The sequence below is a fragment of the Adiantum capillus-veneris genome, chromosome 4 (assembly GCF_014529385.1).
Source record: "Adiantum capillus-veneris isolate H3 chromosome 4, ASM1452938v2, whole genome shotgun sequence".
Taxonomy (NCBI): domain Eukaryota; kingdom Viridiplantae; phylum Streptophyta; class Polypodiopsida; order Polypodiales; family Pteridaceae; genus Adiantum; species Adiantum capillus-veneris.
The window spans coordinates 1993779-2013861 of record NC_140934.1 but is presented as its reverse complement, the minus strand read 5'-3'; the positions used below and the strand labels follow the sequence as shown (position 1 = coordinate 2013861).

Below are 20083 nucleotides of genomic sequence, written 5' to 3'. Positions count from 1 at the left end.
CGGATAGCATGGGAGGTGGAGGTAGATAGGCTGAGCTAGGCGCACAGGGTAGGTGGCTCACAGGGTGGGAGGCTCAAGCTATGGCATGTAGGAGACTGAGGAGAGCAAGGGAGAAGCGCACGTGTCTACGAGAGAGCGAGAGCGAGATAGAGAGAGAGAGAGAGAGATAGAGAGAGAGAGGGAGTGAGTTTGGGAAAGTAAGCAAGAGAGAGCACATTCCCCTGCTCTTTGCGTACTTTAAATATTTGATAGTCCTTTGACCTCACCCGCTCTTGTATGTGTGGGCTCCCACACATCGGTGAGTCAGCCCGTGTTCCCTACTTCTCCATCTTTGCTCCATCATCTATGCCTTCATTGGTTCCCTGCTCGGCCCCCTCACCACCACCATGTTCCGGCTCGTCCCTCTCTGCGTGCTCGCTTCTACTCTCTCTCTGCCCACTTCGTGCAGGGAGCCTGGTGACAGGAAGCAGCCATACAACTTAACAAAGTGATAGAAATACACTTGGTGGTGGCGTTGATCAATGCTTAGGCAGAGAGAGAAATTGGGTGTGTGACCGATCTCTGGTATAGATAGATAGGTTGAGACGCACATAGAGAGAGAGAGAGAGAGAGAGAGAGAGAGAGAGAGAGAGAGAGAGAGAGAGAGACTTGGATATGGCGGACCAGGGTCCAGGAGGGACCAGGACCACTGTGCTTTGTCTCTAATTCTAAGTGACGTGGATTTTATATTTTAATCTGAAAACCATTACGATATAACAAGGTAGCGGCTCTTCAATCGTTTAATGAGTGTCTTGTTTCCTGCGATTAGTGTCTTTTCTTTTCATCAACCAATCCAATAATTGTACATTTTTAAAAATAACATTTGAAAAAAAAAAGGGCTTACTCCTTTTAGGCAAGCCAAAAATACATAAATAGTTTCATATTTTTAGTCCACTCATACACATTGAATCCTTCACATTTTTTCAACAACCCACCACTATCACTCATGACTCTTTTTTGAGTGCTGCAGTACACTCACCAATCAAACATTTTCATTCTTTATTTTATTTTTTCAAAATACATATGAGATTTTTCACTAACAAAAAGGGAACACATCACTAAGGCCTTAGCCCTTTGGGCATGCCAAAAAGAGAAATGGGGAAAATACAAGGCCTCAAAGGCAGGGAAAGAGCTGTCCAATCAAAATAGCTAGAGTTGGATACAAGCCCTCAACACTAAGTAACACCTATATTTAAGTGGGGGGGGGGATGGGATCAAAGGCGAGGAAGTTCAAGCATGAAAGTCGAGGAGATCGTAGTCGCAAAAGTCAAATAAAAAACTAAACCTGGACGAGCACTAAACTTGGACAACCTGGGGAATGCATGTCACCTCACAATAGAAAGTCGTAAAAACGACTATGCATACATGGTGCGCGTGCGGGTGAGGTGGTTAGCCTATGTGACACTAAACCCGGAGTGCAAGGTCACTAGTTCAAAATCCGACAGCACGCCTCATTTTTCTCGATGGCCAGGTTTACAACGCCTAGCTTTTTGCGTGGGTGTGTTTAGTGTGCCTAGAGATTCCGCCCTTCAACCCAGACCGTTGAGATTTGAGATCCCATTACTCCACCCTGCATTAAATATGGGTGTTACTTAGTGCTATAAGGGATACAAGCTTGGGCCATTAAGGCCCTTTCTCATGAGGGTGTTACCGAGGGCGCCTTAGCAGTAAAGAGAGACTGCCAAAAAACCCACGGGCCAATTCTAACAACGAAGTGTGTTGACTTGAGCACGTACATTCACGTTCTCTATCGAGTAGTCTCTCTGTTGGTGTTCGGAGCAAGGATGGCATCCTGGGGTAAGCTGCATTTTCGTGGGCCGACTGTGGTCTCTTGCAGCAGCTCCAATGTAATGCCTCTCCTATCTGGAGACCTATCCAACTCTTGGAAGCATAGAAGGTGCTCTCTCTCTCTCTCTCTCTCTCTCTCACACACACACACACACACACACACACACACACACACACACACAGATTGCACATGCACAGCGTGGTGAAGCGAATAAGCTATATTCGCATCAAAGGCACAGCGATCAATTTGAATGATGCTAAATTGGACCGCTTCAGTTTCCAATGTCATGCAAACCAGAGATTTGAATAGCCCGCAAGGCAGAGTGACAAACTATAGATCGCTTTTTCTCCTCAAACAACACAGGCCTTATGCATTGTTTTTGGAGAAGTGGCAAGTGCTACTTGAGATCATATTGCAGGGATGCTTGGAAAAGCGGTCTTGCCAGAAGTCGTGAATCGCAAGGTGCCACAATGTTTTTCAAGCTCCAAAGAGGAATTGTGAGTTGATGCGAGGCCCTTGAAGATGGTCAATGGGAATGGAGGAGGTAACCGTGATTTGGCTGTTAATGGGTGACATCTCAAACTCTACTCTTTTCTTTGGGTGAGTCCATACTTCTCTCTGTGTCTTGAAGCTCCTTGCATTGCCTCCCAAGTGCCACCAAGCTTGTGAGTGCCCTTCAAGAGAACTAGCAGAAGCTGAGAGACTCTTTCTGACAGTGCCTCTTCCAATCTTACATTCAATTAAGCTGCCTGACAAGCCAAGAGTGACGGAGTCTATAGCGACCTCACATAACTGGGCCTCATACAAAACATGTTGTCTATGCCGAGAGTAACTCCCAGGTAGAGCCCTCCCTCCCACGTGGTTCTTAAAAACATTGCTTTTCGGGCTGATCATAGGTCCAAAGTGTGTCTGATGTGCCTCGTTTTTTATTCAGGCTCTCTAAACGCAGCAAAATCTTCTTCTAGGCTTGACATCTTGTGGCTCCTACTCAAATAGGTCACTTGAGCTATTGAGATCTTTTTCTCTTATTGAAATGAGCTCCATGAGCTCTCAAGCCTTTTAGAGATTTGGGCATTTTAAGCTTCTCCATGAGCTATCAAAAAGTTTGTGGAGCAGTTTGAGATGGCTGTTTTTCTTCGGTGGGCACTGATGACATTAGTTCGATCTTATAGTTTTCAGTCATTGTTGCTATGCGTAATGACATTAGTTCGATATCATAGTTTTCGGTCATTGCTATGCGTGATGAATTTGATAGTTACATTGTTCTTGTTGATGTCTACCATGAGGTCACTACTTGCACTTCCGTTCAAGGTTACATTTGGGGCCTGGGTGTTTCTTGGATTCATTTTCGTGTACATAATGATAACCCATTCATGTTTCACGAGAAGCAAATGATTTTGCTAGTTGTGTGGTGTGGCTTGCCAAACAAACGAAGGTTGGAAGGTTCTTTGAATGTTGGCTTTATGCACATCGATGCACCTACAAGCATGCTGTCCTTGCTGATGATAGAGTGAAACCTTTCTCTTTGTGAATTTGAACATGATGACAGGCAGCAAGGGAAATTGGTTGACGGCAATGAAGGATGTATTAAGATCGCCATCTCCTGTAAAAAGTTTTGATGTGCCTACCTCTCCTGTGCCATCTCAGGGACATAGGCAGAGTGTAGACAATTTCATTTCAAGATTGGGACCAGGCATGCTGGATACTTCATTTGAGCTGGACGAGGTTAGCCTTTTTTCCTCAATTTGTTTGCATTCTTGTAAACCTGTTCAGAGAGTGAAGTCTTTTGAACTTTGTTTATCAGCTTACTTTGTCATTTCCAAGTTCATATAATTTATATATGTTCTTTTGCAGAAGAGTGGGCAACCAAGAAGAACCAGTGGAAGGAGATCCCATGAGATAAATGTGAACAACGGAACACCAGAGACAAAACAGGTGCAAAGAAGCACCAACATGAGCAATAGCATTAGCAACACTAGTAACAAAAACAGTAACAAGAACAACAACAATGGCAACAATAACTTGGCGAAAAGCCCAAACAAGCTGCAGATGCAGAGTAGAAGTGTTACCACAATAAACAGCAGCAACAAGAAGCTACAGTCGCCAAGAGCCCAACTAGTGCAAGCAGGAGGTGTAAACAGTATAAGGGGCAATGTAAGTAGCAATATAAGGCCTGTGATGAGACATAAAGGGGACATAAAAGCACAAGAAGACCATAACAGTAGGCATGCTAGGGCAGTTGCAGCAGCATCAGCTGCGGCTGCGGAGGCTGCTGCAGTGGCTGCCCAAGCGGCAGCAGAGGTGATGAGACTTACTGGCTACTCATCCACCCCCCATGGCCAATATAGTCCTCCTCTTGATGACTTTTCCCTCGATGATTTCTTCATTGCCTCACAAGCTCAAAGAGCAGCAACTCTTATCCAGTCTGCCTATAGAGGACACCTGGTAATCCTTCTTTACTCTATTGTGCTTCTTGCCTGCCATCTAGCTTAAAATGAATGAACAAGGACACAGATTACTGGACTTAGCATGTTCTTGCTTAATTAGCTTAGGTCAAATCTCATTGAATTAAAAAATTAATTTTCGTGCATTGTTCGTCAAGCTTTAGTATTTTGCGGCAGCCCAGCCTGCAAGATTCCAAAATCAAGGCCATGTATCTTGATTTAGTGATTTTTCTGCAAACACCAGTGCAGCAATGATTCTTCTCCAAACAGCCTGGTGATTTGAAATCCTCACAATTGAGGCACAAGACGGGGAAAAACTGAACTTTGCAGTATAACAATGTACTTAGGAACAATGAAAACCTTGAATGCGGACCTTTTTTTAAATCATATTCTCTCGAATGGTGGTACCCTTTACCAGTCTTCTAGAGAATTTGCGAATGGATTTTTTGGGTGTAAATTGACCTTGCATTGGCCTGCTATGAAGAGAGACAGTTTGAAGGTCTTTCTTTGCTAGCATGTATGTACACTGGATATGGCAGAGGAGAGCAATTGCTAAAATTGTCTTGCCTGCAGGAATCCTCATCAGATACAAAAACCTTGCTCTTGATCTGCAGAGTCTGTGGCAGGAAAAGAGTTCTTTCAACCTTCTTATTGGGATGGTTTAATAGGGTTAGCAGTATGAAAATGGGTAAGAAACTTTATGAGAACACCTAGCAAGAGTGCTACATATATTACTCTTTAGAAAATATTGCTTTCAAACCGATTGCAGTAAGCAAATGCTTTCTAGCTCATGAAACAAAGTTTGGTGTCATCAGCTCTAGTACCCCCAACTTCCTTGAAAAAAGGCTATTTGAATGCATTTCCTTTTGTCCATGAAGAGTCAAATTGAAGAGTACTTCGAACATGGAGATCTTACAATTGAAGAAATCAGTACTGAGTGTTTTTTCCTTATTCCCATTAAAGCGACGGGTTACTATGCTTTTTGTTGCAGGGGTGTAGAGTACACGTTGACAGTAGCAAATTACTTGAGATTGTATTAGTGCCATAATCCATTTATGTCTTTTCTAATTGCTATGTGACTGCTGAGGCACACAAGACCTTGACAAGTGACAAGCTGCTTGGCGAGTTTGTATTCCTATGGTCTGCTTCATCTGCAAGATATGCTGTGAAATAGCGAGGATTTTTCTCTCTAGATGCAAACACTGCATATGGAAGGGTTGTGCATCACATTAAACGCTAATAGGGATGCTTTTAGCAGATGCAAGGCAAGATCCACTCTCAAATGTGATCAATTATGCTTGCATTTTGAAGACCAATGGCATCACACAGGAGAAGTAGCCACATACACACAGATTCTTGTTAAGCTTGCTAGTTAGGGGCTGTGAAACGTTATACTCAGCTCAGTCTGTGGTCCTTGTAGTCACCAAAGCACCACAAGTCCCTGGTAAGAATTTGACTCAGAATGTAGAGTCTGTTGAGAAGAAAACATCACATCTGCCCCTTACACAATGTGCATGGTCAACCTTTTCAAGGTTGCTTAGTCTGTTTTTGCATTATAGCACGTGTATTATGCATAAAAAAATTCAATCAACCGGAATACTAAAAAAGACAACAACTTAATTGCAGGCAAGGCAAGCGCTGCGAGCGCTGAAGGGACTGGTGAAGCTACAAGCGGTGGTCAGGGGGCATCTAGTGAGGAGGCAAGCCAGGATATCTCTGCAATGCATGCAGGCTTTGGTGAGGCTACAGGCAAGGGTGAGGGCACGGCAGGTGAAAGCTGCCCTGCAGTTGGCAGCAGCGGCAGAGGAGCAAGGGCAGGGGCAGGGACTGATGCTTCCTCCTGCTTTTCTTCAACCTCTGCCAACAAATATTACCAGCCAGCTTCAGGAAACACCCTCCCACCACCATCGCCGCCTCTCCCCCTTCTGTAATGAGACCTCTGCCCGCTCGCCTGCACTGGTAAGCCCCTTGCTTGGCCCTTTTGATCAGAGTATGCAACCACATCCACCCAATCGGCCAGTGGACACATTTTCGCACGCTGGCTCCCTCATCAGCGTATGCTTTTACACACCCCTCTTTGTCTGCGTGCGTGTGCGCACGCCTGTGTGTCCGTGCGTGCTTGTGTGTGTGTGTGACCAAAAAAAAAAAAGTGTGTGTGTGTGGAGATTCCTAAATGAGATTCTCAGTAAGAGAATACATTATTGTGCAAACCTTCTTGTTTTACAAAGGAGCTTGTTTCCATCATGAGCTCAGACTTGAAACATAAAACTGTAATGCACTGCTCACATAGTAGTATTGGCTTAGCCTCAAGAGCAGAGCACTACTCCATGTAGAGCTCTGTACGGAGGAAGCTTCAGCGTCTTCAGGGTGCGTGTGCGCACATGCACCTGTATAGGAACAACAAACTAAGTCCTTTTGCATACAGACATTCACATATACATATATGCAATATATATTCACATTCACACCTGTAAGCGAAGCCAGCCAATTGGCTACACCACTTTAAGAAGTACAAGGGTTAGATTAACTTCCATGCTTCCACAAGGTTTTTGGTGGCTTGAAGCAGTTAGAAAACCTCGTGATCCTCACTAATTTGCTATAACTTATGAATGTAGTAGTGCTAATCTTGTGAGAAGAGATGCAGTTTGAGAATACAGTTATGAATGTATTAATGCTAATGTTGTCGTTTAAGATATGATCGAAACTTTAAAGCCGATACGAAAGTTCTTGGAAAATAATTGGACATAGAGTGATTCGATACAATTCAATCGGACACGATTGAACATTCAGAGTTTCAAACTTCTATACCACAAACCGCATTCACTTTTAATCACTTGAGCAAGAGAAATCAATTGTTAAGTCACTAGTTGTTCAGAAAGATAAGAAAAGAACTCCTTTATGCCTCGAACTTTGGACTTAACAACCCCCCTCAAAACCCCAGAGGATTGTTCAAAAAAAGATTCATCAACAAAACGCAAAGCTGATTTCTCTACAAACAGGCCTACTATCTATCTTTTTCAAATTTCCATTAAAAAAATGGTTCTGACAAGAGATTTGGTTCTAAACTTGAGCTGCTCCAAGCTCAATTTAGCGGGCTAAGTGTGCTGCTATTTTTCTTGGCAGAGTCTATGTTTTACATAGCAGTTTGACCTTATGGAGGTTTTATTATTGCTAATACTTGCCAATTTATTCCATGGACCACAAGATGCTTTTTAGATGGCCTTTTGGTTGTCGAGAGTACTTTTCAAGAACGTGTATAAAATTTTAGGGTGGAGGAATTTTGGTACTCCATAGCAACATATTTCCTAGCTTGCCTCGGGTAGTTGGTGCAATCATGTTCTTGATAGGGATGTTTGAACGTTGCACACTTGGTTGCATGCAGACCACCGCGACTGAGGAGAGGAGCTACACAGCATCGACGGAGACTACAACAGAAGATTCGAGCCATACTCTCTCGACATCCAGAGTGCAGATGAGGATGGATCCTCACCATTTCTTCCATCTTTGTTTCACACACTGTTACATCCAGTTTACCGGGTACCTATTGTATCAGCTGCTACACCCACGTAGTTTTAGATTGTAGTAGTAGTAGTAGTATTTTGTTCCACTTCTAGTTCTTTTGTACCTAGACATGGTATTAGATTCACTATTTTGTAACTGATTGGTCTCATAGGTCATTTTGGCCTTTTGAAGACGTTAATATAACATTTCATTTCATTTCATTTCTCTCTCTCACTAACTAACTGTCTCTCTCTCACTCAGTTAGTTAGTTCAGTTTTTCATTGCCGAGGTTGATTGGTTCGGGACACTCTCTCTCTCTCTCTCTCTCTCATGGTCTCTCATTGTTTTTAGGGTTTTATCACTTCTTTTTTGCTGTTTTTAGGGTTTTGAAATTTCTTTTTGGTTGTTTTTAGGATTTTGTCATTGTTTTTAGGGTTTCAAAACTTTCTTATTTATTTTTTTAAGAGTTTCGCCACTATTTTTTGCTGTTTCTTAGGGTTTTGTCACCGTTTCTTGCTGTTTTTTAGGGTTTTGCCACCATTTTTTAGGGTTTCAAACGGTGTTTAGCTGTTTTTTAAGGTTTCACAAGCATTTCTTGCTGTTTTTTAAGGTTTCTTGTATTTTTTTTTTTTTTAGAGTCCTCTCTCTCTCTCTCTCTCTCTCTCTCTCTCTCTCTCTCTCTCTCTTCTTCTTTTTCTTCTTCTCTCTCACTCACTCATGGGAAGCATCGGAGAAGTGCCAATGGCTTCCCTCACGTGTAAGAAGACGCATCCTTTGCCGGCCGTCCATAAAGCCTCTTTCGTACGGACAGGGAAGAGGATGTCGGCAATAGAGAAGGAAATGAGAGAATGGAGAAACGAAGTGGCAGAGTGGAGGAAGGAGAGGAGCACTATTCTTCAAAGATGGACCGAAGAAAGAGATGACATGTGTAGGAGGATCGCTTTGCTTGAGGAGAAAGTGGTCATCCAAGATTCCATCATCCAAAATTTACAAGCAAAAAGTGGACAGCTCGAGGAAGGCGAAATTCAGCTATCCATGATGGAAGAATTGAATACCATGAGAGAAGAAATACAGGTTATCAAGGAAGGTGAGGAGAAGAAGCCATGGGCCGCGGTCATCTCTGCAACACAAAAGAGAGTAGAGGAGGTCGAAAAATGGATTGAGGTCGCAAAGAAAGGGAAAGGTAAGGAAGCTCCTTGTACACCCACTCTTATTAACATGACCCTAGAAGAGGAACAAAGGAGGAGGATGCGGGCTCTACATGTGAGGGTAACTAGTCTCAAGGACATAAACAATGTGGAAAAAGAGGTCACAAACCTCACCTCCATGATGGGGGTGGACAAGCCTTCACACACAAAGGCATGGAGAGTGGACAAGAAGAGTGATGGCCCGGGAGAATCCTCAAAAGGGAGAGCTCTCATACTACGCTTCCCCTCCTTGGAAGAGAAGAAGGAATAATTGAGAAAGAGGCCTACTCTCAAGAAGACAAGTATTTTCCTCGATGATGATTTCACTCTCAAAACTTGCGCATATGAGAGAGGTAATGCGAGAGATTACGGCGGCAAGGGAGAAGGGAAAGATGGCCTTTTACAGAGATGGTTGGGTGGTGATTGTAGAGCGGCGCTCTACATAACGGTGTGAGACCTATGGGACCACACTGAAGATGGCTACTTGGAATTGGAATGGATCTATGAGGTTGGACGTTGGTGCCTTTGAGCACAGTTTCAGAGACAGGGACATTGTTTTCTTCTCAGAGACTCATCAGGCTTTTGGATAGCTTATGCCACATGTGGTGGGATACAGATGGGAGACAGCCCATAGGACAGTAGCGACATTTGAGCATGGGAGTAGAGGTTCAGGAGGAGTTACAGCCACTACTACATACTATACGGAGAGATGATCATGCTAGATACATGTGGGTGAGGCTGAGAGCTAACACATGCCTATTTCTATACATTGCCATATGTTACTTCCCCTCAGTACGTGAGTATATGCTGCATCCAAAGGACAGTCGCCTATACTAGATTATTATATATGAGAGTTTTCTAGGGATGGTGATATCATCCCTCCTAGGGGACTTCAATGCCCGGGCAACTCTCAGACAGTCTTCTATGATACTTCATATGAGATGCTTAAAGAGTTGGATGTGGGTGAGTTGGGGCTTGACAGATACTCACATGACAGAGAGTAGATGGAGTATGGGAGATACCTCACGGAGATGACGACTACACATGGGTTAGCCATACTTAATGGCTTACAACGATTTCCTGGAGCAACCGGTTTCATATGCTTTCCACACAGTCACGGGGCCAGTACAGTGGACTATGTTATGGCACAGTCGAGCTTTATTCCTTGTATTTAGGATTTTATAGTGGGAGCCAGACCAGTCGGTGTAGCAGTGGATCATGCACTTTTGACATTGTGTGTTTCATTTCGGTATAGTACAACCCAAACATCAGGAGGTAGGTCACATGGGAGCCAGACCAGTCGGTGTAGCAGTGGATCATGCACTTTTGACATTGTCTGTTTCATTTCGGTATAGTACAACCCACACATCAGGAGACATGTCACATACCCGTTATACAACTACACGAAAGAGTGACTCGGTTTATACAACGGAGATCTATAACCATCTATGCACAACTGGTCCTGGCCTCTCAGTGGAGGAGTGCACCACTTTACCGACTGAGACTTGCATGGTGCTCCATCAGAGGCATACCCACACACTCAGCCGCGTTGGAGGCAATATTCCGGGAGCATGCCCCGGAATAGTTGGTATGATGATAAGTGCAGAGAGATGAGAGCCCAGCTTCAGTGGGATCTTCTTTTAGGAGTCATCACTTACAGACAATCTTGGATTGCTTCCCGGCACCTTGTGCGACGAAAGAAACGAGCTTACTTGGCCCAGATGGAGCGAGACTTGTATCAGCTGTTCTTGAGTAGAGACTCAGGAGAGGCACGACGATTCTTTCATGAGCACTCCCCTCCCCCAGTGATTACTTCTCCTGATGTGTGGGGCCAATATGCCTCATCGTTATATACGTTTCCTGGACAGGACCCCCTTCCAGATCCTACAGAGCCATGCCCACCTACCAGCACCTTCTTTACTACTGAGATGGTAAAGAGAACCATTGACGGGATGAGGACCAGCAGGGCATATGATCATGATGGTCTAGTTGCAGAGCACTTTACACATGCTAGAGATATGCTGGTAGAGGTTCTTGCAGTGTTATTCAATCGTGCCATGTAGGTGATCCTACAGAGCCTGGGAATTACCGCACTATTATGGTTGGCACACATTGACACGGTTGTATGCATCCATTCTTGAGCAGTAGTTGAGTAATTGGGCAGAGGGTGAGGGTGTACGAGCAAAGGGCCAAGCCGGTTTCAACAGGGGTTTCTCCACTCTTGATCATATTCTGACACTCAGAGCCATCATTGAGGGGTCACATGGGAGACGGATAGGGGTTTCTTCACTCTTGATCATATTCTGACACTCAGAGCCATCATTGAGGGTCACATGGGAGACGGATTTATTGTAGCGTTGTGGATTTTCGCAAAGCATTTGACATGGTACCGAGAGCTCGATTGATGCGTAGAGTGCAGGAGATGGGGGTGCGCATAGTGTTGATTTGGGGGATTATGGCTCTATACAGATCAGTGATGGGACATGTACCCACTCCGGAGGGGATATTTGATTTAGTTCACTCCACCATTGGGGTGAAATAGGGTTGCCCATTGTCTCCTACTCTATTTGGTATGTATGTTGATGAGGTGTCTGATTACATTGACAGAGAGGGTGATAGAGGTGCCCAGCTGGCAGGGACGTGGATCCCATTGCTGTTATATGCTGATGATATTGTGCTGATCTCTAACTCACCAGAGGGTATGCAACGACAGTTGGATGCATTACACAGTTTTGCAGAGGATAGTGGATTGTCTGTAAACCTTGGTAAAACCAAGGTTATGGTGTTTAACACCACACCAGAGTGGATCAAGAGATCAGCACCGACTTTCACATATGGTCAGGAGATTGTAGAGTATACTGATGCATACACTTACCTTGGGGTTGTCTTCACTGGGCCGAGGTTTTCTTTGGGGAGAGTAGCAAAGATTAGACTGACTAGAGCTTTTGCGGCCTTGGGAGGCTTGGAGAGGATGTGTTCGCAGGTTCAGTTCCAGGAACTTTGGACAAAGTTACGGCTCTTTGATACTTTAGTAGCCTTAGCTATGTTGTATGGGGTGAAGATATGGGGACCTTCTGTAGGCCAGGATGGTTGGAGATGTATGGAGAGGCCCTTGGTATCTATGATCTCTCGACTGATCAGAGCCAAGGCCTTCGTACCCCACGCTATCATTTGAGCAGAGCTAGGTGCCTCTCCTATGGAGATTGAGGCGCTTACCAGATCAGTCTCCTGTGTGCACAGCTTGTGGGATACTACTAGAGATAGATATGCTAGATTGGCCCTTGAGTCTTCGAGACAGTTAGCTCTTCAGGGGGGACACTTCATGCTGGTTGCACAGATGACATCATGGTTTCAGACGCATGGCTTCACCATGGACAGGCTGCCTCCTTTCCAGTACTCTCTTAAGGCACCCTCGATGTCTCTTACACGGATGGAAATTACTAGACTCATTCGTCAGGACCTGATTCAGCTGGATACCAAGAGGACATGGATAGAGCGGCCACAGGAGTTGGGCACAAAGATAGCTTTCTATAGAGAGCATCTTCTCCACCTCACAGGAGATAGGTTTGTGATTCGACCCAACTACATGGACACACATATGTCTCATGGTTTGTGGTGTGCCATTGGTCAGATACGCACATCCTCACATCAGCTAGAGATTGAGACTGGTAGATTCAGAAGGATACCAGCAGACAGCAGGATATGTTGCTTATGCTAGCTAGAGCCAGAGACAGAGCTACATTAAATATGTCATTGCACACTGTACTATGAGATACGGGGCCGTTTCCACTGCTTATTCAGAGAGGGTTCGGTCCTTTCTCTAGGGTCATGAGTTATGAGGATCAGAGATGTCTTGGGCTATATCTACTTGAGTTACACAAATATATAGACACTTTACTACCAGGGAGAGATAGAGAGAGACAGTCCTAGAGACAGATTACAGATTTCTTTTCACTAGCTATGGGACAGCCAGAGGAGCAGCCATCACTGTAGAGCTCAGCCCACACTCATTCGTCCACTACCGGCACTCTCATCGACCGAGCACTGGAGCTACGGAGATCCGGATGATCATGATTGAGGAGAGGGGCTACACAGCATCGACAGAGACTACAACAGAGGATTTAAGCCATACTCTCTCGACATCCAGAGTGCAGACGAGGATTCTAGTAGTAGTATCTTGTTGGGTTAAAGGCCTAAATAACCCCTTTTTGTACATTTTTATACTTTGTCCAGGTTCATATTTGAACCTGGACATAGTTTTTAAAGGTCACTTATAATAAAAGTGGGAAAACCAAAACTCACTTATTGAGTTTTCCCAAAAAACTTGAGCTCTCTCTCTTCTGCTAGCGCTTCCTCTCCTGCTGGCCTTTGCCTCCCCTCTCTGCACACACTGTACTTTCTCGCGTGCTCTTTCACTTGCACACACTGCCGCGCGCTCATCAACTGGTATTAGAGCCCGATTAGGGTTTGCCCCCAAACCTGCAAACACTGAATTTCAGCCAAGAAGGTCAACTTTCACGCGAGATTTTGCAATTTCGTCGCCCAAAGGACTCGTCCCTGGACACTAGAGAGCTCCCGGCAACCAAAATTGACCTAAAACAGGCTGAAATTAGGTCAAAAACAGGAAATTACAGGTTATGACAGCAAAATACAGGTTTTGCAAATGATGTATTAAGGTGTGGGAATACTTTTGCTAAGTCCCCGCTACCCGAAAACCTTGAAATTGCCGTAAAACAAGCCCTAAAACAAGTGTTTTAAGCAAATTTCATATTTACGCAGGTTTTTGCAAGTGTTTTTATGGTGCGATTACATTCGGGAAAGTCAAATTGATGCAATCTACACACATTTGACAAATTTTGTCGATGTATGACCATTTGTGACTCAATTTCATGCAATTTTGATGCTACAAATTGGGGCTTTTGCGCTTATATGTTTCTAAAGGCTGTATATTAGCCTTATGTATATCTTCTGAGGCTAAAAACAACTAAATTTGTTGTTTTCGAGCACAAATTCGCTCGCTGAAATTTCCTGCGGATAAATTTCAGAAATTGAATTTTGTGCCCAAATCGACCTGTTTTGTCTCAAATTGCTCCTGTGACCATTTGGAGCTGTAGTGCACATCTCTGTGAGGCTATACTCTGATTTTTGCGCAGTTTGCCCAAAAATTCAGCATATTATCCCTCTTATTTCGTGCAACTATGGCCTCATCTTCTTCGGATGTGAAGAACCTCTTCGAGATTAGGAGGTTCGATGGTACAGGTTTTGGTCTTTGGAAAGACATGATTCAAGGAATCCTATTTCTTAAGGATTGCGAAGGGGCACTTGAACAGGTGAAGCCACAGAATATGACTGATGAAGCATGGGTTAGCATGAACAGGATGGCCGTTACTTACATTAAAATGGCCATGACCGATGAGACGGTCATTGATGTGAAAGGTGTCACGACTGCTTTTGAGGTGTGGGAGAAGTTGAAGGGAATGTATGAAAATACGCCGCCTATCAACCAGGTGCACTTGATGCGAAAACTTGTTGGCATGCAACTAGATGAGTCCAAGAGCGCGGCAGAGCACTTGTCATTATTCGTAGGTACTTTGTCGTAGTTACAGGATTTTGGCTTGCCCCCATTTGATGATAAGCTGAAAACTATCTTCTTGCTTATGACCTTACCTGAGTCATGGGAAACTTTGGTGGTTTCGTTGTCCAATAACCCCAATTTGACCTTTGATGGTGTTAGGGGTTCTATCTTGAATAAAGAAATCAGGAGGAAAGCAAGTGGAGAGGAAGGTAGCTCTGCCAACATGGTTAGAGGCAGGACAGAAAAGAAGAATGCTTATGCACAAAGGAGTAAGAGTAAGAGTAAAGAAAGGGGAAATGCAAGCAAAGGCAAGGGTGATGTGACTTGCTATCAATGTGGCAGAAAAGGTCACAAGAAACCCGATTGCAGGTACTATAAAGTTGAGTTAGAAAGGAAAAAGAATGGCGGAGACAAAAAGAAAGAGAAGAAGGAAGTCAAGGCAGATGCACAAGATAGCTCAAAGGACAAAGAGAAGGCCAATGCGGCTTCTAGTGTCGTGATTGAGGAGCTGTCAGATGTAGATGACATCTTATGTGCAAAGAGAAGGCCAATGCGGTTTCTAGTGTCGTGATTGAGGAGTTGTCAGATGTAGATGACATCTTATGTGCCACTTTGTCAGATGTAGATGACATCTTATGTGCCACTTTGTCAGATGATGATGCTTATGACTTTAATGCCTCTCTAAATGTTCATTCACAGGACATGCAGATCACCAAGAGTGATCTTATTGATGCTTTGTTGACTATCAATGATGCATTGTCTCAGACTTGGATTGTTGATTCCGGTGCTTCATTTCATGTGACTCTTATCAAGGAGTGTTTCTCTACTTTTGATGCGGGCAAGCGTAGCCATGTATACCTTGGAAACAATCATGCATGTTCCATTGAGGGTATTGGCACTGTGCATCTCTCCATAGATGGCACAAATGAGCTTGTCTTGCATGATGTTCGATATGTGCCGGGAATCAAGAAGAGTTTGCTTTTTGTTGGTCAGATGGATATGCATGGTTACAGCATCGTGTTTGAGAGAGGGTCATGGAAAATGACCAAAGGCTCAAGGCTGATTGTAAAGGGCACAAAGAAAGGGACACTTTACTGCATGCATGGAAAAGCCGTGTTGGGCAAGTTTATTGCATTGGCTGAAATTAACTCTCACATGGAGTTGTGGCACAAGAGGCTTGGCCATATGAGCCAAAAGGGCCTTTCTAAGCTTTGTACTTTGAACAAGCTTGATGCTAAAGGCACAAAGCTTGACTTTTGTAATGAATGTCAATATGGCAAGCAAGTAAAGCGTTCTTATTACTTTGGTGTCTCTCGTAAATCTTGTGTGTTTGATCTTGTACATTCTGATGTATGTAGCATGCCTATTAAGTCCATGGGTGGTGCATGTTATTTTGTCTCCTTTGTTGATGATCATTCTAGGAAAATTTGGGTTTATTTGCTTAAGTCTAAGGATGAAGCCTTTGCTGCGTTTAAGAGATTTCATGCATTTGTGACCACCCAAACAGGTAGAAAGCTAAAATGCTTGCGTACAGACAATGGGGGGGAGTACACAAGTGCTGAATTTAACAAGTTTCGTGAAAATTTGGGCATTAAGAGGGAGCTTACTGTGCGAGTACACAAGTGCTGAATTTAACAAGTTTCGTGAAAATTTGGGCATTAAGAGGGAGCTTACTGTGCCATACAACCCCTCTTCTAATGGTGTGGCTAAAAGATTCAATAGGACACTTTGTGAGAGGGTGAGATGCATGCTGTCCACAGCTAATCTCTCTCATGGATTTTGGGGAGAAGCTTTGAAAACTGCAGTGCATATATGCAATCGATCCCCTCACATGTCTTTGAAAGGTGACATCCTTGAAGAGGTTTGGTCTGGTTGCGAAGCTTTTGTGCATGTTAGACCTGAGTTGAGGAGTAAACTAGATGCGAAGTCCATTAAAGGCCTCTTCATGGGATATGGTGAAGAAGGCGAAATGGGTTACAGGATTTGGTTACCTCAGCTCAAAAGGGTTATACGCAGCAGGGATGTTGTTTTTAATGAGGCAAGGCTGCTTTAAAACAATTGTGCCTCAAAGCATGACCATAAAAGGGTGAAATTTCAGCATGACCAGCCACCTGTTAGGCCTAATTTTGACCCTCAGGATGCACCACGAATGGCTGAAAATGTAGATGATCCAGTGGTGTTTGACTCTTTGTTCTAGTTCTTTTGTACCTAGACATGGTATTAGATTCACCATTTTGTAACAAATTGTCTCATAGTTAATTTTGGCCTTTTGAAGACGTTAATATAACATTTCATTTCATTTCATTTCTCTCTCTCTCTCTCTCTCTCATTCACTATTTGAGAAATTTTGCCTTATCCAGAATATTTAAGCATCATTAATCTGTAGTGGTTTGTTCTCATGGTTTCTTCCTTTCAATGTAGTCAGAAGACTCCAGAGATTGGGATAATAGTGCACTTTCCAAAGAAGAAATTGAGATGAAGGCATTGAAAAAGCAACATGCCTTGGCCCTGAGGCAAAAGGCCTTATCTTATGCAGAAAATAATCAGGTATGGCGTGGAACCCCTCTTTAGTCAGGTAATGCCTCTTGCAAGGTGAAGGTGTTGCATTGCAATGGAAAGTCTGTAACCTCTCTATATCTCAGCATTAAAAGAAAAGGGAAAAGTGCATGTGTCTATCCACACAAGCTATGGCAGATCTTCCTTTTGTGCATATACATGCACACATTCGTGTGTTTGCATACTGGCATGCATGCAAGTGTGAAAAGGTTATGCAGGTGGGACATGTATCCGTGTGTGTGGGGGAAGAGAGGGAGAGGGGGGGATGCCCTCAGTTGTTGGATGTGCACGTGTACATGCTTGCTTGTGTCCATGTTGTCATGTGCATTGATGCAGATGTATGTTCAACATACACGTACGGTGCGGTTTCCACACTCGACACATGCATGCACATACATTCACACACGCACGCATTAGTGTGTGTGCACTCGTGCGCGTATGTAACATATGTATGCTGCTTATTCCAATCAATTATTTACACCTCTTTGCTTTGTGAATGGCAGAGGACTCCAACAAGATCAATTGGAACACCAACTCGAAGGATGCCAAGTGAGTATTACCAAGCACAACAACAGAAGACAAACAAGTCATCATTCCATGAAGCAGAGCCAGAGAAGCTGCACAGAGATTGGAGCTGGCTAGAGGGGTGGATGGCAGCACATGGGGCAACATCTGTGTGGGAGAGTAATGCAGCCGCACTATGGGAGAGCAGAGACGAGCGTCGTGACAGAGATGATGAGGACGATCCTATGATGTATGGGCACATGTACGGATCACACCATGAGTTAGCAGATGTGGAGTATGAGGATAATGCTTCCCATTCCCTTCTTCATGACCTCATCAACAGCGACGACGATCCGGCAATCAAAATCATTGAGATGGACCGTGTTGGCACTCCTCCTGCCTCTCGATCCCCTTACTCTTCCTCAATGACTTTGCAGCACTTGAACAATACTCATCAGCATCATCATCATCATCATGCTATGTCTAGTAGTAGATTGCATCATGTTGCGTCTCCACATCTTCAACCCTCCAACTTGCTACTCTAATAAAAATGAGTGCTCTTCCATCCTTCCTACTCTGTAAATATTTGGCATGTTTTTTTAATTTTAAAAATGAGTAGTATTTTCTTACTGTAATATATATTTGGAAAAATAACTCTTGCAGCACAGAATGTAGCAGCAGTTCTTAGATTCGCCTAGACGTAAGACGTATGGCTTTAATTTATATTTTGTTTTGTTTTCGGAGTCGGGTAGGGCACGCCGGGCCGCGGCCGCTCCCCTCCTTTAATTTATATCTCGCACTAAACGAGAGCAATCCCACCAGACCTGTGTGAAAATTTCCTCACTACTAAAAAAAGTTTAGGGATGAAAAGTCAAAGGAAATTAGTATTGAAACAATTTCAATATAAACTACGCTTATCTTTAAATTTTCCAAATTCTGGTTTTTGAAGGTGTAACAAGGGGTTATTTTTAAGCATGGGAGGATTGATTGAAAGAAAAAGCCTCCTCCTCACTGTGGCCTAATGACTTTTCAATTGTTATCCTTCCAATAGCTCAAACCATTTTTTTAAAATTGGGGAGAGTGTGTGCACGCGTGTGTCCGCACGCACTTGCAAGATCAATTACCGAAAGCTTTCCACATGGCCACTGCATGCATGTACATCCACATAGTTCAATCTATTATTATGGCTTCATACAATTTCAACCTTCATTATTTCCTTGGGATGTAGGACACATTGATCACTTTATGTCCAAGGCGATACAATGTTTTTATGGTGAACCTAATCTGATTGCAAGGTTTGTGTTTGCTTCAAAGAACTTAAGTGTTTTCACCTCCATGGATCCATTGATGTTCATTACGACATACTTGCTTGAAAGGCCTCTTTGCTGCCTACATTTCTATGTTGACAACCATGGGCTAAGTTACTAGCCTTGTGCGGACACGTAAGAGTTTGTGCTTATTATGGTCATTGGGCACTTGATCGTATTAATCTCATTTTTGGACATGCTCATATACCTAATTGTCCATATGCATCTTTTGGATTTTAGTGTGGTAGCAAATACTTTGCTATTCCCTTGGTCTAAATGACTGCCACACTTGAGTAGAGCCTTTCTTTGGTCGTTGGCCTTGGCTTATTCGCAAAAAACATAAATCTGTTTGAAATTGGTGCATGATATGGCAACCTTGCATCTCTTTGATTTTGGCTTGGTAGCAAATACTGTGCTATCTCCATTACAACAATTGGGTAATTTGTTACGCTTACAAAGCATACATTGGAGTAGAGCCTTTCTACAATCGTTGGCCTTAGCTTATCCACAAAAAGCATGTACTCCCTCTAGAATCGGTATATGATGTGGTTGTTGCGATCCTGTTTCTTTCCTCTGGCGATTCAAAAACAACACGTCTTTGTTTTTTTTTGTTTAACGCTAGTTTCGTACCAAAAAGGACAATTTAGTGTCCTTTTTTCATGAATTTGAATAAAATGGTACATGAAATCTAGAAAAAATCTCAAGAAATACTTTTGAAAACTTATAAAATGCTATTCAAAGTACTCATAAAAATTATAATCCATCACTTTTGTACACAACCTCAATATTAACTACACTCATGAAAAGCACCTACGTAAAACAACAGTCCATGTTTCACTAAAACTCGTACCCTAGTCTAAGAAAAAAATGAGCAAGGTGCTTGCAATAATCCATGGTAATTACTTAGATATGTGTTTGATATTTTTGTAATTGCCATGAGAAAAAATTAATTTTTGTGACTAGAATTAAATATAAAAAGTCGTGTGGGTCAAATATGCAACATTTATGAACTCAATGAACGACCACATAAAACGTTTAGTTCATCTAATTTCTTATGATGCATATATATTAGATCTACAGCTCCATTACTCAGGGTGATATTATTTGATGGCTATGCATGCCACATTTGGTGATTTATGTCATATTCCAAAAATTGTCATGTTATAACTCTTATTTTTTAA

General features: G+C 43.2%; 1 protein-coding gene across 5 annotated transcripts; it reads left to right on the top strand.

Annotated features, from left to right (window-relative positions):
• The first annotated feature begins 1691 nt into the window (after positions 1-1691).
• LOC147458612 (uncharacterized) lies at positions 1692-18249 on the top strand. Of its 5 annotated transcripts, none has more exons than XM_086510065.1 (7): positions 1692-1936; positions 3378-3433; positions 3522-3553; positions 3683-4273; positions 5899-6231; positions 16957-17082; positions 17595-18249. In XM_086510065.1, the coding sequence occupies exons 1-7, from the start codon at positions 1824-1826 to the stop codon at positions 18138-18140; spliced, it is 1797 nt and encodes a 598-aa protein (XP_086366191.1). In that variant the 5' UTR covers positions 1692-1823; the 3' UTR covers positions 18141-18249. The 5 variants fall into 5 exon arrangements, with proteins under 5 accessions (XP_086366191.1, XP_086366190.1, XP_086366187.1 ...); XM_086510063.1 differs by lacking the exon at positions 1692-1936 and adding exons at positions 1944-2428; positions 2545-2667 and having other exon boundaries at positions 3378-3553; positions 5899-6327; positions 17595-18247; XM_086510064.1 differs by lacking the exon at positions 3378-3433 and having other exon boundaries at positions 1799-1936; positions 3476-3553; positions 5899-6327; positions 17595-18247.
• Positions 18250-20083: the final 1834 nt, after the last annotated feature.

What these genes read in the sequence shown, in the direction of transcription:
- LOC147458612 (XM_086510061.1), top strand. Translation starts at nt 3,404, where the DNA reads ATGAAGGATGTATTAAGATCGCCATCTCCTGTAAAAAGTTTTGATGTG. An exon ending in CTGCCTATAGAGGACACCTG is followed by an intron (nt 4,274 to 5,898) that starts GTAATCCTTCTT and finishes ACTTAATTGCAG; the next exon opens with GCAAGGCAAGCGCTGCGAGC. An exon ending in ACGCTGGCTCCCTCATCAGC is followed by an intron (nt 6,328 to 16,956) that starts GTATGCTTTTAC and finishes CTTTCAATGTAG; the next exon opens with TCAGAAGACTCCAGAGATTG.